General features: G+C 35.6%; 5 protein-coding genes across 5 annotated transcripts; 4 read left to right on the top strand and 1 right to left on the bottom strand.

Moving 5' to 3' along the window:
* Positions 1–470: 470 nt before the first annotated feature.
* Positions 471–4,075, top strand: K444DRAFT_542018 (fatty acid hydroxylase; the record flags this gene model as incomplete). The annotated part of the gene is made up of 8 exons (XM_024875843.1): positions 471–585; positions 643–849; positions 902–1,049; positions 1,096–1,424; positions 1,475–2,458; positions 2,508–3,004; positions 3,099–3,149; positions 3,200–4,075. 8 exons carry the CDS (start codon positions 471–473, stop codon positions 4,073–4,075), a joined length of 3,207 nt encoding a protein of 1,068 aa, XP_024730100.1.
* Positions 4,076–4,812: 737 nt separating this feature from the next.
* On the top strand, positions 4,813–5,630 carry K444DRAFT_635595 (uncharacterized protein; the record flags this gene model as incomplete). The annotated part of the gene is made up of 2 exons (XM_024883887.1): positions 4,813–4,834; positions 4,885–5,630. The coding sequence occupies 2 exons, from the start codon at positions 4,813–4,815 to the stop codon at positions 5,628–5,630; spliced, it is 768 nt and encodes a 255-aa protein (XP_024730099.1).
* A 197-nt stretch (positions 5,631–5,827) lies between these two features.
* K444DRAFT_186327 (SPOC-domain-containing protein) lies at positions 5,828–8,719 on the bottom strand. The gene is made up of 3 exons (XM_024870890.1): positions 8,621–8,719; positions 7,941–8,536; positions 5,828–7,891 (listed from the first exon to the last, which is right to left on the bottom strand). The coding sequence occupies exons 1-3, from the start codon at positions 8,625–8,627 to the stop codon at positions 6,026–6,028; spliced, it is 2,469 nt and encodes an 822-aa protein (XP_024730098.1). The 5' UTR covers positions 8,628–8,719; the 3' UTR covers positions 5,828–6,025.
* A 492-nt stretch (positions 8,720–9,211) lies between these two features.
* K444DRAFT_619324 (uncharacterized protein) lies at positions 9,212–10,351 on the top strand. Its single transcript, XM_024881494.1, has one exon. The coding sequence runs from the start codon at positions 9,273–9,275 to the stop codon at positions 10,119–10,121; it is 849 nt and encodes a 282-aa protein (XP_024730097.1). The 5' UTR covers positions 9,212–9,272; the 3' UTR covers positions 10,122–10,351.
* A 4,839-nt stretch (positions 10,352–15,190) lies between these two features.
* On the top strand, positions 15,191–15,379 carry K444DRAFT_479650 (uncharacterized protein; the record flags this gene model as incomplete). Its single annotated transcript, XM_024872977.1, has 1 exon — positions 15,191–15,379. A coding segment is annotated over one exon (189 nt), but the record flags the coding sequence as incomplete, so codon positions are not given.
* Positions 15,380–20,648: the final 5,269 nt, after the last annotated feature.

Raw genomic sequence — 20,648 nt, 5'->3', positions numbered from 1 at the left:
GTCGACGTCGGCGTCCCCGTCTGGGAAAATGTTTCCTGCATTCGGGCGGCAGTTGCACTGATTCATGTGAGCCCTCGGCACTGATGCTGGCACTTCAGCCCTGGCCGTTCGACATCCCGCCCAAAACCCCATCGTACTGTACAGTACAGTAAGTAGCTTGAGTCGCACAACATACTCGTACTGTACCTCGTATGACGCAAACTAGACCATTGTGCCGACCTCTGCCATGGGCCATGGCTTAGCATGCATTGAGCCATGGAGAACTTCGTAACCTTGAACCTTGCGTCTTGCGTCTTGAACCTTGTGTTTTCGCTGCATGGGTCCTTCAGACGGCTCTTCCTGTTTTCGTAGCCACCTGCCGTCTGGTATTTATATAGTGAAGGTAGATTCGTCTCTGTCTTCTCCTGTCTATCCTCCCCATTTCTTCCACTTCCTCATCTTCTCCCGGCTTTCTCCGTGCCCAATTCACGATGTCAGTTCCAGTTCCAGTGCCTGGCCCTCCAGGGTTGCCCCTGATAGGCAACCTCAAGGATCTTGACGCCACTGATGGGACGGCCAGCCTTTCTCGATTGGCGGATACATATGGTATGCTGTCCCGACCAATCAGCCAGTGAAGCATACCACTGACTATGGGACATACAGGGCCAATCTTCAAGCTCAATCTTGGAGGGGTGGACAGGCTCTTCATCTCAACACGCGAGCTCATGAACGAGGTCTGCGACGAGAAACGCTTTTCAAAAGCGCTATCAAGTCCATTGGAACAGATTCGGAATGGAATCGAAGATGGGTTGTTCACAGCATACCCGGGAGAACACAATTGGGAGATTGCACACAGAGTTCTCATGCCAGGTACGGGAGCCGCCATCGCAATGACAGACCGAGCGAGGCTGACGGGCAGCAGCATTTGGACCGATATCGATCAAGGGGATGTTCGACGAAATGCATGATATCGCTTCGCAGCTCGTGATAAAGTGGGCGAGGTTTGGCCCGAAGGAGAAGATCAATGTCACGGACGATTTTACGAGGTTGACATTGGATTCGATTGCTTTGTGGGCTCGCTCTGTGCTATCATGGAAGCCGGACTGACGGATATAGGTGTGCAATGGATACTCGATTCAACAGCTTCTACCACGAGGATATGCACCCCTTTGTCGATGCCATGGTAGGGTTGCTCCAAGAATCTGGGGCCAGGGCACGAAGACCAGCTGTTGCAACCTACTTTATGCGCTCAGCCCAACAGAAATACGACTCAGACATTGCTCTGCTGAGGCAGGTTGCAAAGGAGGTGGTGGCGGAACGAAAGGCCAATCCAAGCGACAAAAAGGACCTCCTCAATGCCATGATCAATGGCAGAGACCCAAAGACTGGCGAAGGTCTGACCGATGCGAGTGTGTTGAATAATATGATTACATTCTTGATTGCTGGTGAGCCGATCGTTTCCTGTCTCCTCTTCTCTCGTGCTCATCAGATTCAGGTCATGAAACCACCAGTGGCCTTCTCTCATTCTTGTTCTACAATCTGCTCAAGAATCCCGCGGCATACCAGGCGGCGCAGAAGCAAGTTGACGAAGTTGTTGGCCGCGGACCAATCAAAGTCGATCACATGTCAAAATTACCATACATCGAAGCATGCCTTCGGGAAACGCTGAGATTGACACCAACTGCACCAGCGATCACCCTCCAAGCTCTGCCGGATTCCGCAGGCGACAAGATAAGTCTTGCGGGAGGGAAATATGAGATCAAGGCAGGACAGCCAATCACATGTCTTCTTCCTAAAATCCACCGAGATCCCGCAGTCTACGGAGACGATGCCGAGTCTTTTATACCGGAGAGGATGCTTGACGAGCCATTCAGCAAACTTCCAAACAACAGCTGGAAACCGTTTGGCAATGGGATGAGAGGTTGTATAGGTCGTCCATTTGCCTGGCAGGAAGCAATTCTCACCACGGCCATGCTGTTGCAGAATTTCAACTTCAGATTCGATGATCCAAGCTACCAGCTCCATATCAAGCAGACTTTGACAATTAAACCGAAAGGCTTCTTCATGCATGCGACGTTACGAGAACATGTTGACCCGGTCTACCTGGAAAAGTTGCTTCATGTAGACTCATCAAAGGAAGGTCAATGGACAGAGAAAGAAAGGAAGATCGAGTCAACAGTGAACCTCGGCGAGGTCAAAAAGCCCATGCATATCCTATACGGCTCAAACTCCGGTACCTGTGAGGCTTTGGCACAGAGCCTAGCAAGAGTTGCTTCTGGTAGGGGGTTCCACGCTCAAGTCGAACCCTTGGACTCGGCTGTTGGAATGGTACCAAAGGATCAGCCCGTTGTGATGATTGCTTCCAGCTACGAAGGCCAGCCTCCAGATAACGCCGCACACTTCTTCGAATGGCTTCAAAATCTGAAAGGCGAAGACGAATTGGAAGGGGTAAAGTATGCCACCTATGGCTGCGGAAATCGTAAGTTAGTGATGCAGCAAAGCAAGATCAACGTACTGATCAAGGGTAGATGATTGGGTTTCCACATTCCATCGGGTCCCGAAACTTCTTCACTCGGGATTTGAGAGTCACGGCGCCACACAGATCGCAGACCTCGGCCTTGGAGATGTAGCAGCAGGCGATATCTTCAATGGCTTTGACAAATGGCAAGATGAGCAGCTCTGGCCAGCTCTTGGAGGCAAGGGCGATGCAGAAGACGAGTCTGGAATCGAGATCGAGGTAGATACCGATTCACGACGCTCCAGGCTTCGTCAAGACGTCAAGGAGGCTGTTGTTGTCAGCAACCAAGTGTTGACAGCTGGGGGGGTACCGGAGAAACGCCACATTGTCCTACAGCTCCCTAGCGGAATGACTTATAAAGCAGGGGACTACTTGGCAGTTCTTCCGATTAACAACCAAAAGAACATACGACGGGTTTTGAAGTGGGCGAACTTGCCGTGGGATGCGGTATTGACAATCAAGACGGGGGCGAATACAACCCTACCTACTGGACATCCGATTTCTGCAGTGAGCTTATTTCCATACTGAGTCGCTATACTTTGTTTGGGAGCTCAGGTCCCTCTTCAGCACCAGGAAATGGCGATACTAATTCGTTGGTTAGATGGATGTTCTGGGTGCTTATGTTGAACTGAGCCAGCCAGCAACTCGGAAGGTAAGTTTGCTATTCCTACTCGAGACGATGCTCCAATACTAATCGAGCAGAACGTTGCAAGAATTGCAGCAAGTGCGGCCGACGAATCTGTTCGGTCCCAAATCATGGCTCTGGCGGGCAAAGACTTCGAAAAGGAAATCTTAGCCAAACGCCGCTCACCTCTGGATATTTTGGAAGAATACCCATCAGCTACCCTGCCACTCGGAGACTTTCTCGCGATGCTTCCACCAATGCGGATCCGTCAATACTCCATCTCCTCTTCTCCTCTTGCCGATCCGACAATCGCTACCTTGACTTGGGCCGTCCTTGATACCCCCTCAAAAGTCGCCGATTCGAAACGCTATCTTGGTGTGGCATCAAACTACCTCTCTAGTGTGGAAGAGGGAGACAGAATCCATGTGGCCGTAAAACCCTCTCACGGTACCTTCCATCCCCCGAACGATATTGAAAACACTCCAGTGATCATGTTCTGCGCTGGTACTGGGCTAGCGCCCTTCCGTGGCTTCATTCAAGAACGTGCCATGCAAATCCAAGCCGGGAGAAATTTAGCTCCCGCCTATCTCTTTATCGGCTGTGTTCATCCAGAGAAGGACGCCTTGTTCAAGGACGAGTTGGCGCAATGGGAGAAGGACGGCATTGTGCAGCTCTTCTACGCATACTCCAAAGCCAGTGATTTGAGCAAGGGTTGTAGACACGTTCAAGACCGGCTTTGGGCCGAAAAAGAGTCAATGGTGGAGGTCTTCAACAAAGGTGCGAAGCTTTATGTCTGCGGATCGAGTATGGTCGGTGAGGGGGTGGCCAGTATGACGAAACGTATCTACCAAGACTCCGTCGAAGCAAACGGTGGTTCGAAAAGTGACGAAGAAGTTGAGGGTTGGTTCCAGAGTATCAAGGGCGAGCGTTATGCTTCAGATGTTTTTGTTTGAGGAAAGTTTGGTGCGGTATAGGGTATGTTCTTGGCTCCCTCGTGGAGCGATACTTCGCCAAACTTAGACTTCAATTCCCTTCCAGGCTCCATTCCTTGAGATATCAGATGCCCCTTAGCCATGTGACGCTCGAACATGTGTGTCTCTGAAGAGGAGTCTAACGGTATTTGCGTTTTGTTTTCCAGTTCTGTTTTAGCGCTGAGTATACATCCTCACCGCTCAGCCCTGAGAGATATCGATGCATGCTAAGATCTTACGCCAAGACTTAATTAGATTCAGTCGCAAAATCAAGACCGTGGACAAATATATTTGTGCACTTAGACGTGCCAATGAGGATGCTCTAATCCTATTTAATGTTCATCCTAATAAAGGCGGCATTAGACCGTAGCTGTGGGTAAAGTGGTGAGTGCATTGCATGGGGAAGGTTTAAGCTTCCTTACCCTAGCTGAATCGTACTAATCGGGCTACTGACCGCCGGATACAGGTTTGACGACATGAATATTCTGAGATTGCATCTCGTAAAGCTCAAGCCGGATGGACTTCTTGAACTTCAGATATAAACCATGTTCAGGTGGTCCTGTAATACCAGGTATCGAATACAACTTATAAGTCGCGCTGGCGCCAGCGAGGCGGGCCACGAGAAAGATCATCTCTGCTTCTCCAAATTGGATTTGCTCTTGTGGGGTCGCACATTTTGTCAATTTTAAGATCGCATAGATACCCAATCAAAAAGAAGGATGGCTTCAGTCGTGATGAAAGGTTCGTGGCAGCACCGTCCCTCACTCGAGCGCTTCAGTAACGTATCTCAGCTGTGGCGGGAGGTGGAATAGGAGATGCAGCCCACCAAGTGGTAGGCGTGGCCCAAGCAGCTGGCCAGATCATGGACATCGTTCGCGACGAGACCACAAAAGCAAACGAGGCAGCTCGAACAGCGGACAACGAGTTTAACATCCGCAAGAACTTTCTCGACAATACCGTCAATGCGATCAAAGAGGCCACCCTTGGACAGTACAGCATCGTTATATGTACTGATCAATCCGATGATGATTTTCAGGAGCTAGCTGGCCAGGTCCTTCCTATGGATTTAGTGGATGTGGAAGTCGGGGATGGCAAGACCGTCAACTTCCAAGTTTATGTTTTCGATACTGGGAAGTATTTGCGTCATGGGAGATGGGAGAGGGACGCGTGGTGGTACTATGGCCAGAGCGAGGTGTCATATGACGTGGCGATGCATGTTCGCTTCGACCATGCTCAGCCGAAACTGAATCCTGAAGAGGCTGATCAGCAACAGGAGGCTCAAGCTGGAGAAGCTGAGATGGCCGAAGCTGTAAATTCTGCATCTGGGGGAGGTGGGAATGAGGAAGAAGAAGGAGGAGACGAGGCTCAAGTTCAGGAGAGCGCAGCGACTGGAGGCGGTGCTGGCGGCAGGGATACTAACTCTCAGCCCGAAGAAAACCAGCCCGACGACGCCCAGCCTGATGAGACTCAGGCCGCAGAGCAGGGAGCTGAGGGGCAGGTCGAGGGGGATGGGGAGCAAGAGGAGCAAGAAGAATAATCATGGTGCTGAGAGACCAAGCTCTCCCTGGGGTTTGTGTCGAGTATGCGACGAGAGAAGAGGGACCACACACAAAGACGTGAAGACAACAGTGAACAGTGAGCAAAGAGAAATTGAACCCAAGTGGCCTGATTTTGATTTCGGTGCATTTGACGAAGCCGCCTAATGTGGAGGACTATGTACAAGAATCGAAGCTACATTCCGAGAAGAAAAAAAGAGAAACCGATGAGCCCAACTATCCAGCGAGGTCATGATCTCGTAATGGTATCATTCGTAAAGCCGCAAAACATCCCCATGAAAATATTGCGAGCCAATGACCTCCAAGTCAAGCTCCAGAAGTAGAAAGAAAGCCAATACCAACAAACTCTACAAACAAGGCAGCATTCCGAGACCATTTAAGGCTGTGGCGGGCCTTGGGACTCTTGCGCCATTCGAACCTCAAGAACTTGGCTCAGGTGCTGCAGATCACCTCTCGCCTTCTCATCCTCCTCCAAAATTCTTCTGATAACTTGCCACTCAACGGGTCGCATTTGATATGCCTGGGGCATGAGAAATGCAACCGTGGGCGCGTCTACAAACTCACCAAGTATGCGGCGTGCATTCACTTCCCCAACCTGTTGATCACGCACCCGCTGCTCCTCTTGCTGCTGTCGACGTTGGGCCTCATCGGGGGTCATTTGCGGTTGTGAGGCAACTGGCGGAGGGGGACCTTGGAAGGAACCTTGCGGGGCAATTGGTGACATTGCAGGAGCGGGGCCAGACATGGACATTTGTCGTTGTGGATGGCCCATCATGGAGGGTGACTGTGCCTCCGTTGCGCCCTCAAATCCTTGGTGAGAAATGGAGTTGTTTTCGTGGCGAATGACGAGCGCAACAAGAATCATGGGTTCTGCTCGTAGCTCTGGTACCCGGTGGCCTTCTAAATTGATGATGAAATCAGGCAAACTGCCAGGGTTTGGGGGGATCGGGACGAGGTAAGTGTCGCGAATGTTTCCAACACCCTTGTTTGTGAGAACCCCATATCGATTCTTGCTCTGGAAGTAATCGTAGAGCTCCGAGAAGCCTTGGGCAGCGGCTTCACCGGTGGGAGTGACATTGACGACAACAACATCGGTAGGAGGGCTGTATCGGAGGCTGCAAAGATACTCGTTCGCCTTCTCCTGGTCAATACGACCCGCAACTCTGAGATCCTTTTGAAGGATATCGCTCCAGGGGATAGTCTGGCTGATGTCTGCACCACCGATAAGCTTTGCGACGGCCGGGAACTTGGCAATCGAATCCATGGTGACTGCTCCACGCCAAACAATTTCTGGATCAGAGCTGTATTCGGCAGGAGAGTATGGCGGCGATTCGTTTCCTTCGTCATCTTGAAGCAGTTTGTCGATTTCAGGATCGACACCAGGACCCTGCGAGGGGGGTGCATTGTTGGTGGACTGTCGACGAACGTGGTGGGCGTTGAGGGGAGATTGGACACTTGAAAAGACTTTGTTGATGTCGAAATCGGCGGAACCTGACGGCTTTCGAACTGGCTGTTGAGCCTTCGTGTCGATATTGAGAGAAGATTTGGGAGCTGCGTGGCCTCGAATATCGTCCCGAGATCGATGGTCATCAATGCTCTCTGGAAGCTCGACTTGATCACCTGGCGAATTCTCTCGAGATCGAGCTGCCATCTCAGCATTTGGGTCCATCATGCTTCGTCTGCGGGACGTTGACATCGTGCTGTCGTTTGGAACTGCAAAATTGTCTTCCTCAATCACTTCATCGCCCTTATGCGTTCGGCGAATGCGGGGACCATCGTCAGATACCATGATAGCCTGCTTGTCCGAACGTGCCTTCATCTCTGCGGTCTCGCGCTTCAGTTCCTTGCTGGCCATGTCGTCAGAAGTCATGGAAGCGAGGGCATGGGGTGACAAGCTCCGGGTAAGGAGGCCATTGGACAGCTCTTGATTTTGCTTGAGGTTGAAGGCAATGGCACGAGACTGTTTAATGTAGGCAGTCTTGTCGGTATGGGTGTGGTGAACGGCATCTTCGACTTCGACGGCGAGACGTTCTGCCTTGGCATGAATATCGTCGTCCTTGTTTAGGGCAAAAACGCCTGCCTTGATGGCGATCGGGATAGAATGAGTGAGGCTTTTGAGGACGAGCTTTGCTGATCCTTGCCGGCCGGATTCGAGGTCAACGATTTTGACGGACAGAGTTCGGGGCGGAGAGGCAACTTGCGCAGGCTGGGATGAGACTTTTCGCACCTTTGACTGGGGCTCCTATAGTTCTGTTAGTTCATGTTTGGGAATGTGCATGATTGAGACATACCTTTCCAGAGTCCTGAGCCTCATCATCTCTTACCTTTCTCTTCGTGCTTCCAGATCTCGCAATTGTATCTTTCTTTTCCTTCTTCAGATCTGCCACGACAGGAGAGTTGGCCTTGCCGTTCGTACCATGGCTGGCTTCAGACTTCTGATCACTATTTCTCTTGCCCTTCTTTTTGCCCTTCTTCTTGAGTGCTTCCTCCTGCTCATCCTGGAGCTTTTGGATCTCGTATGCTCTCCGGCGCTCTCCCAATATGTCCTCCCCTCGTTGAAAGGCATCAAGAAGTTGTTTGTGGAATACTGGATCGCACTGCTCGCACATGTACGCCTTGGGTATATCCTCATCGTAGACGCCGACTCCAACGCAGACGTTATGTTGCCAAACGCCACATTTATCGCATGCAATCCAAGGCTCGTTGTCATTATCACCAGTCTCGATAGCACCGCAAACGCAGCGAATGACTTCGACCTCTTCTTCCTTCTCGGCGGCCTTCTTGGATTTCCTCGTGGTTTTCTTCTTTAGCTCAGAGGGTTGGTCAAGGAGATCGAGACTCTTCGTGTGCTGTCCTTTCGTCGCCCTGACAGATCTTCGGGGTTCATCTGGAGAAGGCAGGTTAGCTTGATGTCCGAGAGGTGAAGGTGGCGCGCAATGCCACCGTCGTGCGCTGTACGGGGGAATCTTACCAGCCATGTTTGGCGTTGGGTTCAATGACGATACGATGCTTCACAGGTCGTGGCGTTCAAGGTCTTTTACGATGGAGAAGATTGTTGTTGATTTCAAAACGCGCTTTTCACGCGATCACAGACTGGGCTCTACAAACAAGCTATGATGAAGGGGCGCGCCGGCGATGATCAAGGAGAAAGAAGTCAGGGAAGCTATCCAGGTAGCAATGTGGATTCTCTGCGCCTTCCCAAATGCCGATGAAGATTCTGTCGCGACTGCTGTCCCCGCAACGAGCTCGCGTGCTTGGCGCAGATCGGGAGCCAAGAGCTCTGGAAGGGCGGCGGTGTTGTCGCGTGATGAAGGCGGCAATGGTCGCGGTTAACCCGATTGTACTTGTCCGGTCGAAGTGGTCCTGTTGTTGTTGTCGTCGTCGTCGATAGCGGATGAAGTTGGATGGAGGAAGGGAAGGCAACGGCGATGCCTTTCCGGCAAAGATTTGGAGCTTGGCCTTGGATTTCAAATTGCGGGGAATCACGTGACCCGCCAGTTTGGCTTAGCGCCATCGAAGCTCCAGGCTCGAAGCTCATCAAAAGGCCAAGAGCTAAAGCTTCAGCTTCCGCTTCCAGCAGCATCCAACGCACCCTTCCATCTTCCTTTCCTGCGATAATCGTAATGGCAGACGTTCGATCCCTGCTCAAGAATGAGCGCGCATCTCGACGAATCCAGCACAAACATGCAAGCTACTCGACCACTGGAACGCTGCTCTGTACCGTTTGCCATCTGCAACTGAAGAGCGAGGCACTGTGGGAAGGTCACCTGCGGTCTGCAGGACATCTCATGCGTTTGCAGAAGATACAGGAACAAGAGAGTGAACCCTCTCCATCCGCCAATACCGAACCACCTCCAATACGCTTGAAAAAGCGGAAGGCAAGCGATGAGGAGGAGGGCACAGTTCGAAAACGAAGCAAAGCCCCCAATGGCCTGCCGGAAGGATTCTTTGATGGTGGGCGAGAGGAGAATGATTCAGCAGCTTTTCCCGCCGAAATGCAAATCCCTTCACGACCAGCCACGCCACTGAAGCCCCCAGAAGCCATGATGATTCTTCAACCGGAAGGCCAAGTCGACGAAGATGAGTGGGCAGCTTTTGAATCCGACATTGCAACGGCGGAAGCACAGGTTCAAGCCGCGAACGATGCTGTGATTTCAGCTCCTGCAATGTCAGCAGCGGAGTTGACGAAGAAATCTGCAGAGGAGGATTATGCGCAGAAGAAGGAACGTCAGGAGGCAGAACTGGAGGGGGACAAGGAAGATGCTGCAAGGAAGATGGAGGAGGAATTGGAGGAGATGGAGAGTTTGGAGGCCCGTGTCAGGAGGTTGCGAGAAAAGCGGGAGGAGCTGAGAAGAAGGGGGAGCAATGTGAGCTCTGGCAGACAGACGGCTCAAGCCACGGTTGCGGGTACACTGGAGGAGGAAGACGATGACGAAGAGGACGATGAGTGGGATGGTTGGATGAAAGGTTGAGATTTAAGATTATGGCCACGATGATACCCAATGGCGTAATTCCTCAAGATGCAATACAAATCTTCAAGCAGGATCATTTCCCCCTAACATCCTTTGGTTGGTAACAAAAACTATCCCAACTTCTTTTTCCTATCATCGCTGGAATGGCCCTCTGCCCCCTCCTCAAGTACAGTGGAATAGTCAAGGACCGGCTTCAGATGGTTTTGACGCTCGCCGATCGCTGTGTACGTGTACCCAAAGGGACATAGCGAACCTAGTATCACAAGTCTGTGTTTTTAGGGCATTTTCGCTAACTAGTAAGAAACGAACCCCAGAACTATTTTGGACGCTTTACTTTTATATTTTGAATTAGTTATAAAGGCCTGCTAAACTCATTCTAGCTTCTTTTATCGTGTGAGCTTGAATTATATATAAAGCTTTAATTTGTAGTTATTGTGAAACTATAAAGTAATGTGGATGGCAAGTTCTTGTTTTTAATTCCTACTAGCTCGTATGTTTTTCAGGCTAAGAGAGGGAGTTACACGCGCCTCAGGCTGTAATATATACAAAAGTAGTCCTACCGATAGTGCTTTGTAAGTGGAATAATATCCAAAAAAGGAGGACCCCGGCCACTCTATCTCTTATATACTACGCCTGGCCTGGTAGCTACCTAACTAGGGAATCGAACCCATTCTAGCCGCTCTCCTCCTTTAAGAGGCTCTTCCCTTACTCATGCCCAGGGATATTATATTAAATATAGAGTACTCTCTTAAGTTATTCTCGAATATGCTATTTATAACGAGTTTCTATCTATATTTCATATTACTATCTATAATAACCCTGAGCCTTATATATCTTAGTTACTACTTATAAATATAAAGATTTATTTGGATATATTTCTCTAATTCAAAGAATTAGAACTACCTCTCTTTTAAGAAATACTTACTAGCTTAAGAATATAAGATATAATATAATTTAGTAATCTTACCTTCTAAAAAGCCTTATATTATAAGAAGATCTCTATAAAGAAATATATTATATAAATATATAAGGCCGCTAGGCTTTAATTTTAATAAAGCGGCCCTAATCTCAATTCGAGATTAATTAGATACCTCAGGTATTTATTTAAGAAATATTAGCTTTACTAATTTTAAATTTCCTTTAAAAATACACTTTTTGTAAGGCTCCCAATATAGCAGGGTGCTATGCAAGTAGTCAAGGTAAGGGGTGGAATATAGGGTAAAGTATGGAGTGAAGCGTGGAAGTATAATTGATTCCAAGAACTGGTTCTTAGTAATAAACTAATCGATGCCTATTTCTAAAGCTCGCATGCCTCCATATATAGAATCTAGTATTCCGCTGGATGTACGGAAGCACTAGTTCCAATTAGGTAGTGCGATCCCATATAAGCACTAGCCTAATTAGGCTACCAAATCTAGCTAAACGCTCGCTATTAATATATATATTACACTTTTTAAAAGCTAAAATTTTTCTAGATAAACTAAATAAAATAGGTTTTAATTTCGAATTCCAAGGCTTTTTTTCTTTAATAAATATATATAAATTAATTCTTATATCTGCTATAAGCCTACCTTTAGCTTATAATATTTTTTATAATTAATAAAATATCTTTTCTATTATTTATTACTACTATTATTATTATTACTATAATAGTAAACTTTACTCCTAGCCTATTATTATTACTATTTACTTCTTCTATTCTATTTATTCTTTTATCTTATTCTATTTATATTATAGCCTTTTTTTTCTCTTTTTATTATTTATTATATACCTGTTTTATAGCCCGGTTATATTATTAATTCCGCTCGGCCTACTAATCTAAAAGCTAAACTTGGCTAATTTATTAATTAAGTTTATTTTACTAAATATATGAATTATATTAATAAATTAGATATATAAATAATATATATAATTATAACTAGTTTTTTTAATAGAAATTATATTAATTATTATTATAGTAATAAAAGTACTTATTACTTTTTTTTATAAATACTTTTATATAATATTTTATGAATTATAATTAATTTAATAAATATTTATAAATATTATTATTATTTTTACTAGTTCTATTCAGTGTGGGAAATGAGTTGAGTAGAGTAGAGTAGTGGGCCCTACTCATACTCTACTCAAGTTTTTTTCTCACTACTCATACTCTACTCAATACTCTACTCAACTACTCAAGAATATTCTTGAGTAGTTGAGTAGTATGCACGTGATACCACACGTGACGTTACACGTGATAGGCTAACCTAATTTGGTAAGGCTCCGGGGTGGCCCGAGCCTAGCGCCACTGTACTGCCCAATCAAGTGGTGGCGAGGTTTGGTAAGCGAGGTAGAACCTTTACGATACTTCCAGAACTACCATGGCTTACATATTATATTATATTACTAATATAAGAGCTTTATATTAGAAATTAAAGAACTAGAACCTTCGAAATATAGTATTTCTTTCTAATTAGAAGAAGAATTAAGAAGCCTTTAGAATATTAGAATTTTGTATAAGAACAGGTTGTTTTCCTCGAGTTCTCGCTTTTTTTATTTTTATAATTACTTATATATCTTTAACTATTACTCTCACAATAATACTTTATATTATAAATACCTTTATATATACTTTATATACTCGAAAATGTCTCAACCATCCTCGATTAAGCTTAATATAAGCCAAAATCACCCTGATTTTATATTAAAATCCCTTGATAAAGAACCTCTTCTCTTTAAAAAAGGATATTTAAAAAAGACTTTAAATCCAATTCAAGAGAACCCGGAAGACGCTCGCACTTGTACTATTAGGTGCTTAGTACAAGGCTGTTCGTAAGTTAATAATCTTAATTTTAATAGTTTTAATATTAATTAACTTTTTAGAAAAACATGGCTAAATTAATGAATATACGGTCAAACAAGTAATTATTTAGCTCACTTTCGGAACTCATATAAATTTATTAATCTTAATACTCTTTCCGATAGTGGAAATAATAGTAAGTTAATTAATATTATTTAAAGAATTATTTACTAATTATTTACTAATTATTTATTAGGTAAAAGCGAAGCTTCTTCTTCTCAAATCTCTCAACTAACTATAAATAGTCTTTTTAATAGACAATCGGGCCAAAGAGAAGATAGCTTTACTATTAATCACTTTAAGAGATTATTATTAAGCTTTATTATTAGTAATAATATCTCTTTTCGAGCAGTTACTACTCCGAGCTTTAAAGCACTTTTAAAATATTTAAATTAGTAAGTACTTATATTATTATTATTATTATTATTATTATTATTATATAAGCTAATATTTTATAGTCAAGTACCGCCTTTATATAAGAAAACACTTAAGGACGAGCTTAATTTGAGCTATATAGAAAAGAGTTTAAATATTAAAGAAGAATTACAAGAGAATATTAATTCTCAAGGAACCTTTTCTATTACTTTAGACGCTTGGACAGGTATAAATCAAAAGGCTTTTCTTGGAATTACTATGTAAGTTAATTAATTATTAATTATTAATTTTTTATAAAATATATACTAATTTTATTTTAGACACTTTATAAATAAGGATTTTATATTAAAATCTTATTTATTAGCAATAAAAGACTTAAACGATATACACTCTGGTATTTATATGCTTTCTGTTTTATTAGAAGCTTTAAAACAATATAATATTAAATATAATATTACTAGGTAAGTAATATAATTACATTTTTATAATATAATTACTAATATATTTTATTTAGTATTACTCGAGATAATGCTAGCTCAAACGATACCTTATTAAAGGCTTTTATAAAGCATTATAATAAGCAAGGAATTAAATTTCAAGGAGATATTCCTTGTATAGCTCACGTATTAAATTTAGTAGTTCAAGATATTTTAAAAGCTCTTATTAAGAACGATTACGATACTTCTTATTCTACTGATTTATACGAGCAAGAAATGGAAGAACTTGAAGATAGAGAAGAAGAAGGAGAGCAAGTAATAAGTAAGTTTCCTATATAATTTATAAGAGATTTATTAATAAATTTTAGATTTATCGATTTGGAGAAAGGTTAGAAAGACTATTATAGGTCTTAAATATAACCAAGAAAACCGACGATTATTAGAAGCTCAAATTAAAGCTTTTAATATAGAAAATGCTCGATTTCCTTAACTTGGTAAGTAATTAATAATCTAATTATTAATTAATACTAATTATTTATAGACCAAAAAATACGGTGGTCTTTGACTTATAATATGTTAAAGAACTTTTTATATATATATAAAGCTATTGAGGTTGTTATTAATAGCTCTAATTCAAAGGCTTTTAAAAATAAAAGTCTAGTTTTAACTAATATTGAAATTACTTATTTAAATAATATTTTAAATATAATTTCAATATTTATTAAAGCTACTACAAAGTTACAAGCCGAAAACTACCCTACTATATATTATATTATACCTGAGGTATATAAAATATATAATAAACTAGAGAATTTCAAGAAGGAATTTAAAGTAAGTCTTTTTTTAAACTCTTCTTATATTATTATTAATATTATACTAATATTTAATAGGATAAAGCATTTACAGATGCTATTAATAAGGGTATAGCTAAGCTTCGAAAATATTATCCTAAAACAGGCGTTTTAGATAATAAAAGTAAAGCTTTATATTTAGCCCTTATTCTTGATCCTCGAATTAAACAAGAAGGATTAACTAGTATTGGCTTATCTAGCGGTATGTCTTCGGATATATATAATAGATTAAAGACCGATTATAACGTGTAAGTAATCCCTTTAATTACTTTTTAATAAATTAATTAATAACTAATTTTATTTAGATATAAATACGATTATAATTTATCTCAAGCTAGATCCGATTCCTCGGATATTAATATGGCCGATTCCGACGAAGACGAAGACGATATATATATTACTAATAAGTCTTCTAATATAGAAGACGAATTAGTAACTTATTTAGAAGAAAAGAGAGAAGATAGGAAAGTAAGTAAATTTCACTTAAATTTTATTAAATAACTATCCGGTATTCTTTTAATTTTTTTTTATATATTAGTACTAATATATATATAGACTAAGCCCCTAGACTACTGGAAGTCTAATGCGGCTAGATTCCCTGTTTTAGCTCTAATAGCTAGGAAATATCTAGGAATCCCGGCTTCCTCGGCCGCTAGCGAGAGATTCTTCTCTCAAGGTGCTCTTATTATATCTAAATTACGTAATAGACTTAATAAGAGTACTTTTGAGATTATATCTTGTCTAAAAAGCTGGGGGTTATTTAAAGATAAATTAGAAGAAGTAAAAAGAGAGGAAAAAAAGAAGGAAAAGAAAGATTCTAAAGAGGGAAATTTGTTTTTTATAGAAGAAAAGCAGTATTTAAGTAGCCTTATATAAGCTCTAGCTTAAATTATATAGTACTGCTTAATAGGTACCTTATTTATTTATTAATAATTAAATGAACATTGATTTTCTACATTCACGTGACTTGCACGTGACTACTCTTGAGTAGTACTCTTGAGTAGTACTCTACTCTACTCTACTCAAGTACCATATTACGCTACTCAAACTCTACTCTACTCTACTCAAGACTACTCTTGAGTAGCTTGAGTAGCTTGAGTATTTTTTGCCCACACTGGTTCTATTTTTATTTTTATTAATTCTCTTTATTTTCCCGGATTATTACTAGTAATTATATAAGTAATTAGATTATTTCTAATAACTTATTTATATATATATATATTTATTATAAATTATTACGAATTATAACTAATATATAAATAGCTTATTATATTATTATTAGTTATTATTATTATTATTACTATTATTATTTTTAGAAAATATATTATTTTATTAAGCTTTATAAAAAGCTAATAACTCTTTATAAAAAGAAAATAGAAATATTAGAAAAAGAAAAAGAAATAAATTATTTAATATTAGTATTAGAAAATAAAAAGAAATAAGAAAAAGAAAAAAGAAAAAAAGAAAGAAAAAGAGAAAAAGAGAAAAAAAGAAAAAAAAAGAGAAAAAAAGAGAAAAAAAGAGAAAAAAAGAGAAAAAAAGAGAAAAAAAAAGAAAAAAAGAAAGAAAAAGAGAAAAAGAGAAAAAAAGAGAAAAAAAGAGAAAAAAAGAGAAAAAAAGAGAAAAAAAAAGAAAAAAAGAAAAAAGAAAAGTTATAATTCTATAAAAAGTTATTTAGAAAAGGTATATATTTTTAATATTTAATAATATAATATTCTTAATTTATTTAAGCCCTAAAATATTTAAAATAATAATTATAGATTTCTAAATTCCTTAATCTAATCTATAAAGCTATTTAATATTTATAAAATACTTATAAGAAATAAAATACTAAAATAAATTAATTAAAATCTTAGAATAAGTTATATTAAATATTTTAAATAAGTTTTTATATAATAAAAAAATACTTAAGCTTTCTATAAATAATATATAAGAAACCCTTAAATAAAACTATTTATAAATAAATATAAGTATTTATAAATCTAAACTAATAATATAATTTTTTTTTAATAATTTATTAATAGTTACTATAAAATATAAATGAATTAAGAACTATTTCTAAAAAAAAGTAATTTTTAGACTAGTATTTGTAATAAATAGCTTAACTTATAAATGTACTTATAACTAGCTATTAAAATCCCTTTTAAATAAACGGGCTTTAATATAATATACCTATAAGCTTATAATTATTATTCGGGTTTTATTATATAAATTTTATAAGAGTAATATTAAAATCCCGATTTTAAAAATAAACTAGAATAATAATAAGAAAAAGAAATTAATACTTTATAACTATTTTATAAATAACTTATATAAGTTATTATCCGAAAACTTATTTATATTTAGGGAATCTACTAATTAATATATTTATAATTAGTCTAATAAATATTTAAAAATATATATATTAAGTTTCAAAACTATAATATTTAATATAATTAAGAAATACTATTTATAAAAAGTTAATAAATCTATAATAGTCCGAAAAAAAACCTGGAAAATAAATATAATTAATTAGATTTATAATTAATAATAGCTAGTTTATATAATTGGGAATTATTATTATTTTATTAGAATTTAAAATATTAAATAATTTATTAATTTAATAAATAAATTTCTAATTATTCTTGTTTTTATAAATCTATATATTAGTTTATAAATAGAACTATTTAAGCTATAGCTAAATAAATAATTATTAAAAATATATAATAATAATATTAATTTATAAATTATATAATATAATTAGAAAAGTCTAAATAAAGTTTCTATTAAAAATTAAAAATACTTTTGTAAAGAAAATATTATTTATTATAAATTATAAATTATAAATTATAAATTTATTAAAAGCTAATAAATAACTTTAAAATAGTATTTATACTATATTAATATTTTATTTCAGATAATAAAATCTATAAATTAAAGAATTTATATGAGAATATTTTACTTTATAATAAAACTTATAAATAATTTATAAAACCTAATTAGAATTTTAAACTAGAAATAAAATATTTATTTATTTAATAATAAAAAAGCTATAATGTTTATAAATATTATATAAAGAAATATTTGCTCTTATTTATAAAAGTAATAATAAAATACCTTATATAAGAATATTTTATTTATATTTTCTAGCTTTTATAAATAAAAGTAAATTATTTATAAATCTAATTTAATAGTTATAATAATTTTTATAAAATATAATTACTAATTAAAATTAAGCTAGGCTTATATTATAATTATAAATAATATCTAGTTTTTAAAAATATATAATATAAATAAGAAATAGTATTTATTAGTCTAATTTTAGATAAAAAATAAAAGCTTATAATTTATAAGTAATTATTATTAATTTATAAGCTTATATATAAATAAAAAAATACTATAATTATAATATAAATTAAAAAATAAAAATAGAAAACTATTATTATAAAAATAATATTTATATTAATTTCAGATTATTAATAAATCTATAATTAGTTATTAATAAAAGCTAATTAAAAATAATATTTATAAACTATTTATAAATATAAATAAAATAATTTTATTAAAATACTAGTATTATTTCTAATTATTTTTTACTAAATTATAAATAATATAAATAATCTAGTATATTAAATAATAAATATCCTTAATTAAATATAGATTTATAAAGAATTATAGGTTATAAATAATTATAAATAAAAATTATAAATAGTATTATTTATTCGAAATAAAATTATAGTAATATATATAATTAATTTAATTATTTTTATTTTACTAATAATATTTCCATTTTCGGGTTTCTAGAACTTATATAAATTAGATTAGAAATTTAAAATATAAATATTATTAGCTATTTTTATATATAATATTATATTTAAAAAAGACTATTAAAATTAAATAAATTTTTATAATTTTTATAATTAGGGCTATAAAAGATATATTATTTGAAAAATAAACTATTTTTTAAAAAAATAAATTATAAAATATTAAATAAAAAAGAGTTTCTAATATATAAAAAATTCGAATAACTATTAAATAGCTTTATATAAACTCATATAATAAATATATATATATATATTAAATAATTTTATTATAAATAGCTATAATTATAACTATTATATAATTCGCTTTTTTATATATATATTTATAAATATATTTAATTATTTAAATTAAAACATATATTTTTATATTAATATATAAATAAAACTTTTAAAAATAATACAAATTATATAAAATAATCTAGTAATTATTATAAATAATTTACTAGTTTCAAATACTAGATTTATAAACTATAAATATTTATTTATTATTCCGGTAATAATATTTAAAATAGCTATTTTTATAAATTATAATATAGTTTATAAAAGCTTTTAGAAATCTTTTAAAATATATTAATAGGCTATAAGCTTTTCTATAAACTATATATAGGGCTCGTATATTATTTTCTTTATATAAATTATAAGATATATTACTTATATTTAAAGCTAGAAGCTTATTTATAAGGTTTTATAATAAATTTAATAATTTAATATATATAATTTTATTTATATATTTAGATATATTAAACTTTATAAATATTTATAAAAATAAATATAAAAGTCTTTATTTCCAATATTTAATTATATAAATATAGTTTATATATAATTTAAAAAAACTATTCTTTAGATTTATAAAAAGCTTTTAAATCTTAAATTAAAATATATAAATAATTAGATTTAGCTAATTTATAAATTATAAATTACATAGCTTTTAGATAATCTCTACCTATTATAAATTAATTATAAAAGTAATAAAAAAATAAACTTTTTAAAATAATAAATAATAGCTATTATATAAACTAATTTCTATTTATAAAAAAAATAGAAAAATAAATTATTAATCTAAATTAATTATTAAAATATTTTTATAAATAAGAATATTTATTAAACTATTATATATATTTATATAAATCTTATTTTAGTATAAATAAAGCTAATTAAAAATATAGTTTTATAAATAATAAAAGTATTTATAATATATTATTAAAAAAACTAATAAATATAAAAAAAGAAAATATTTTATAATTATAAATATATAAATAAAACTAGTAAAAGAGCTATTATTCTAAATAGATTTATTAATAAATATAATAGGTATTTTATAAGATTATTTTATAATACTATTTATATTTATTATATAAAAAAAGAAATATATAATAAAGTAATATATATATTATATAAATAATAGCTATTTAGTATAGTTATAAACTTTAATAACTAGACTTATATATTATAAAAAAATATTATATTAATTCTTATTTATAAACTTATCTAAAAGAATTTTAAAAGAATTTATTTAGTTTACTAATTACTTCCGAACTATTTTATAAATTTATATAAAGGAATTATTATAATTTATAAATAATTTATAAAGGCTATAAAGAATAACTTAATTAAATTATAAGTAATATTATAATTAGAGATTTGTTATATAGTTTAAATTATAAAAAAATAATTAGATAAAGGCTAGAATTTATTATAAGCCTGGCTTTAAAGGTTTTTAATAATAAAATAGCTTTTTATAAATCTAAAAATAATAAAAATTATAAGAAAAATTAATATATATATTTTTAATATAACTTATAAATATAAAAGCAAATATAAAGTTATATATTCTTATATTTTAATATTTTATATTATAATTCTTATATTTAATATTTATTAGACTAAGATTATAAATAAGCTAATTCCGGAACTATAAATAAAAGCTAATAAATAAAACGAGAAAAAAGAAAAAAAACGAAAAAAAAAGAAAAAAGAAAAAAAAATAGCCTTTATTAACTAATTATAAGCTATATCTAGTTTATTATAGGTTTAATAAATTCGTTTTTAAGGCTAAGAGTTATTCTTGCTTATAAGAAACTATATAAATCTAGTATAGGTTTATTAAGAAATATTTAAATTAATATCTATAAAAAAAAGGTATTTTATAGCCTATTTAGCCTAAAAAAGATTAATAATTAAATATATAAGTCCGGATATATAAAAATAAAAAGACTTTATAT

Source organism: Hyaloscypha bicolor (genome assembly GCF_002865645.1).
Source record: "Hyaloscypha bicolor E unplaced genomic scaffold K444scaffold_162, whole genome shotgun sequence".
Taxonomy (NCBI): Eukaryota; Fungi; Ascomycota; class Leotiomycetes; order Helotiales; family Hyaloscyphaceae; genus Hyaloscypha; species Hyaloscypha bicolor.
The sequence above is the reverse complement of the archived record's forward strand: the minus strand, read 5'-3'. Positions and strand labels throughout refer to the sequence as shown.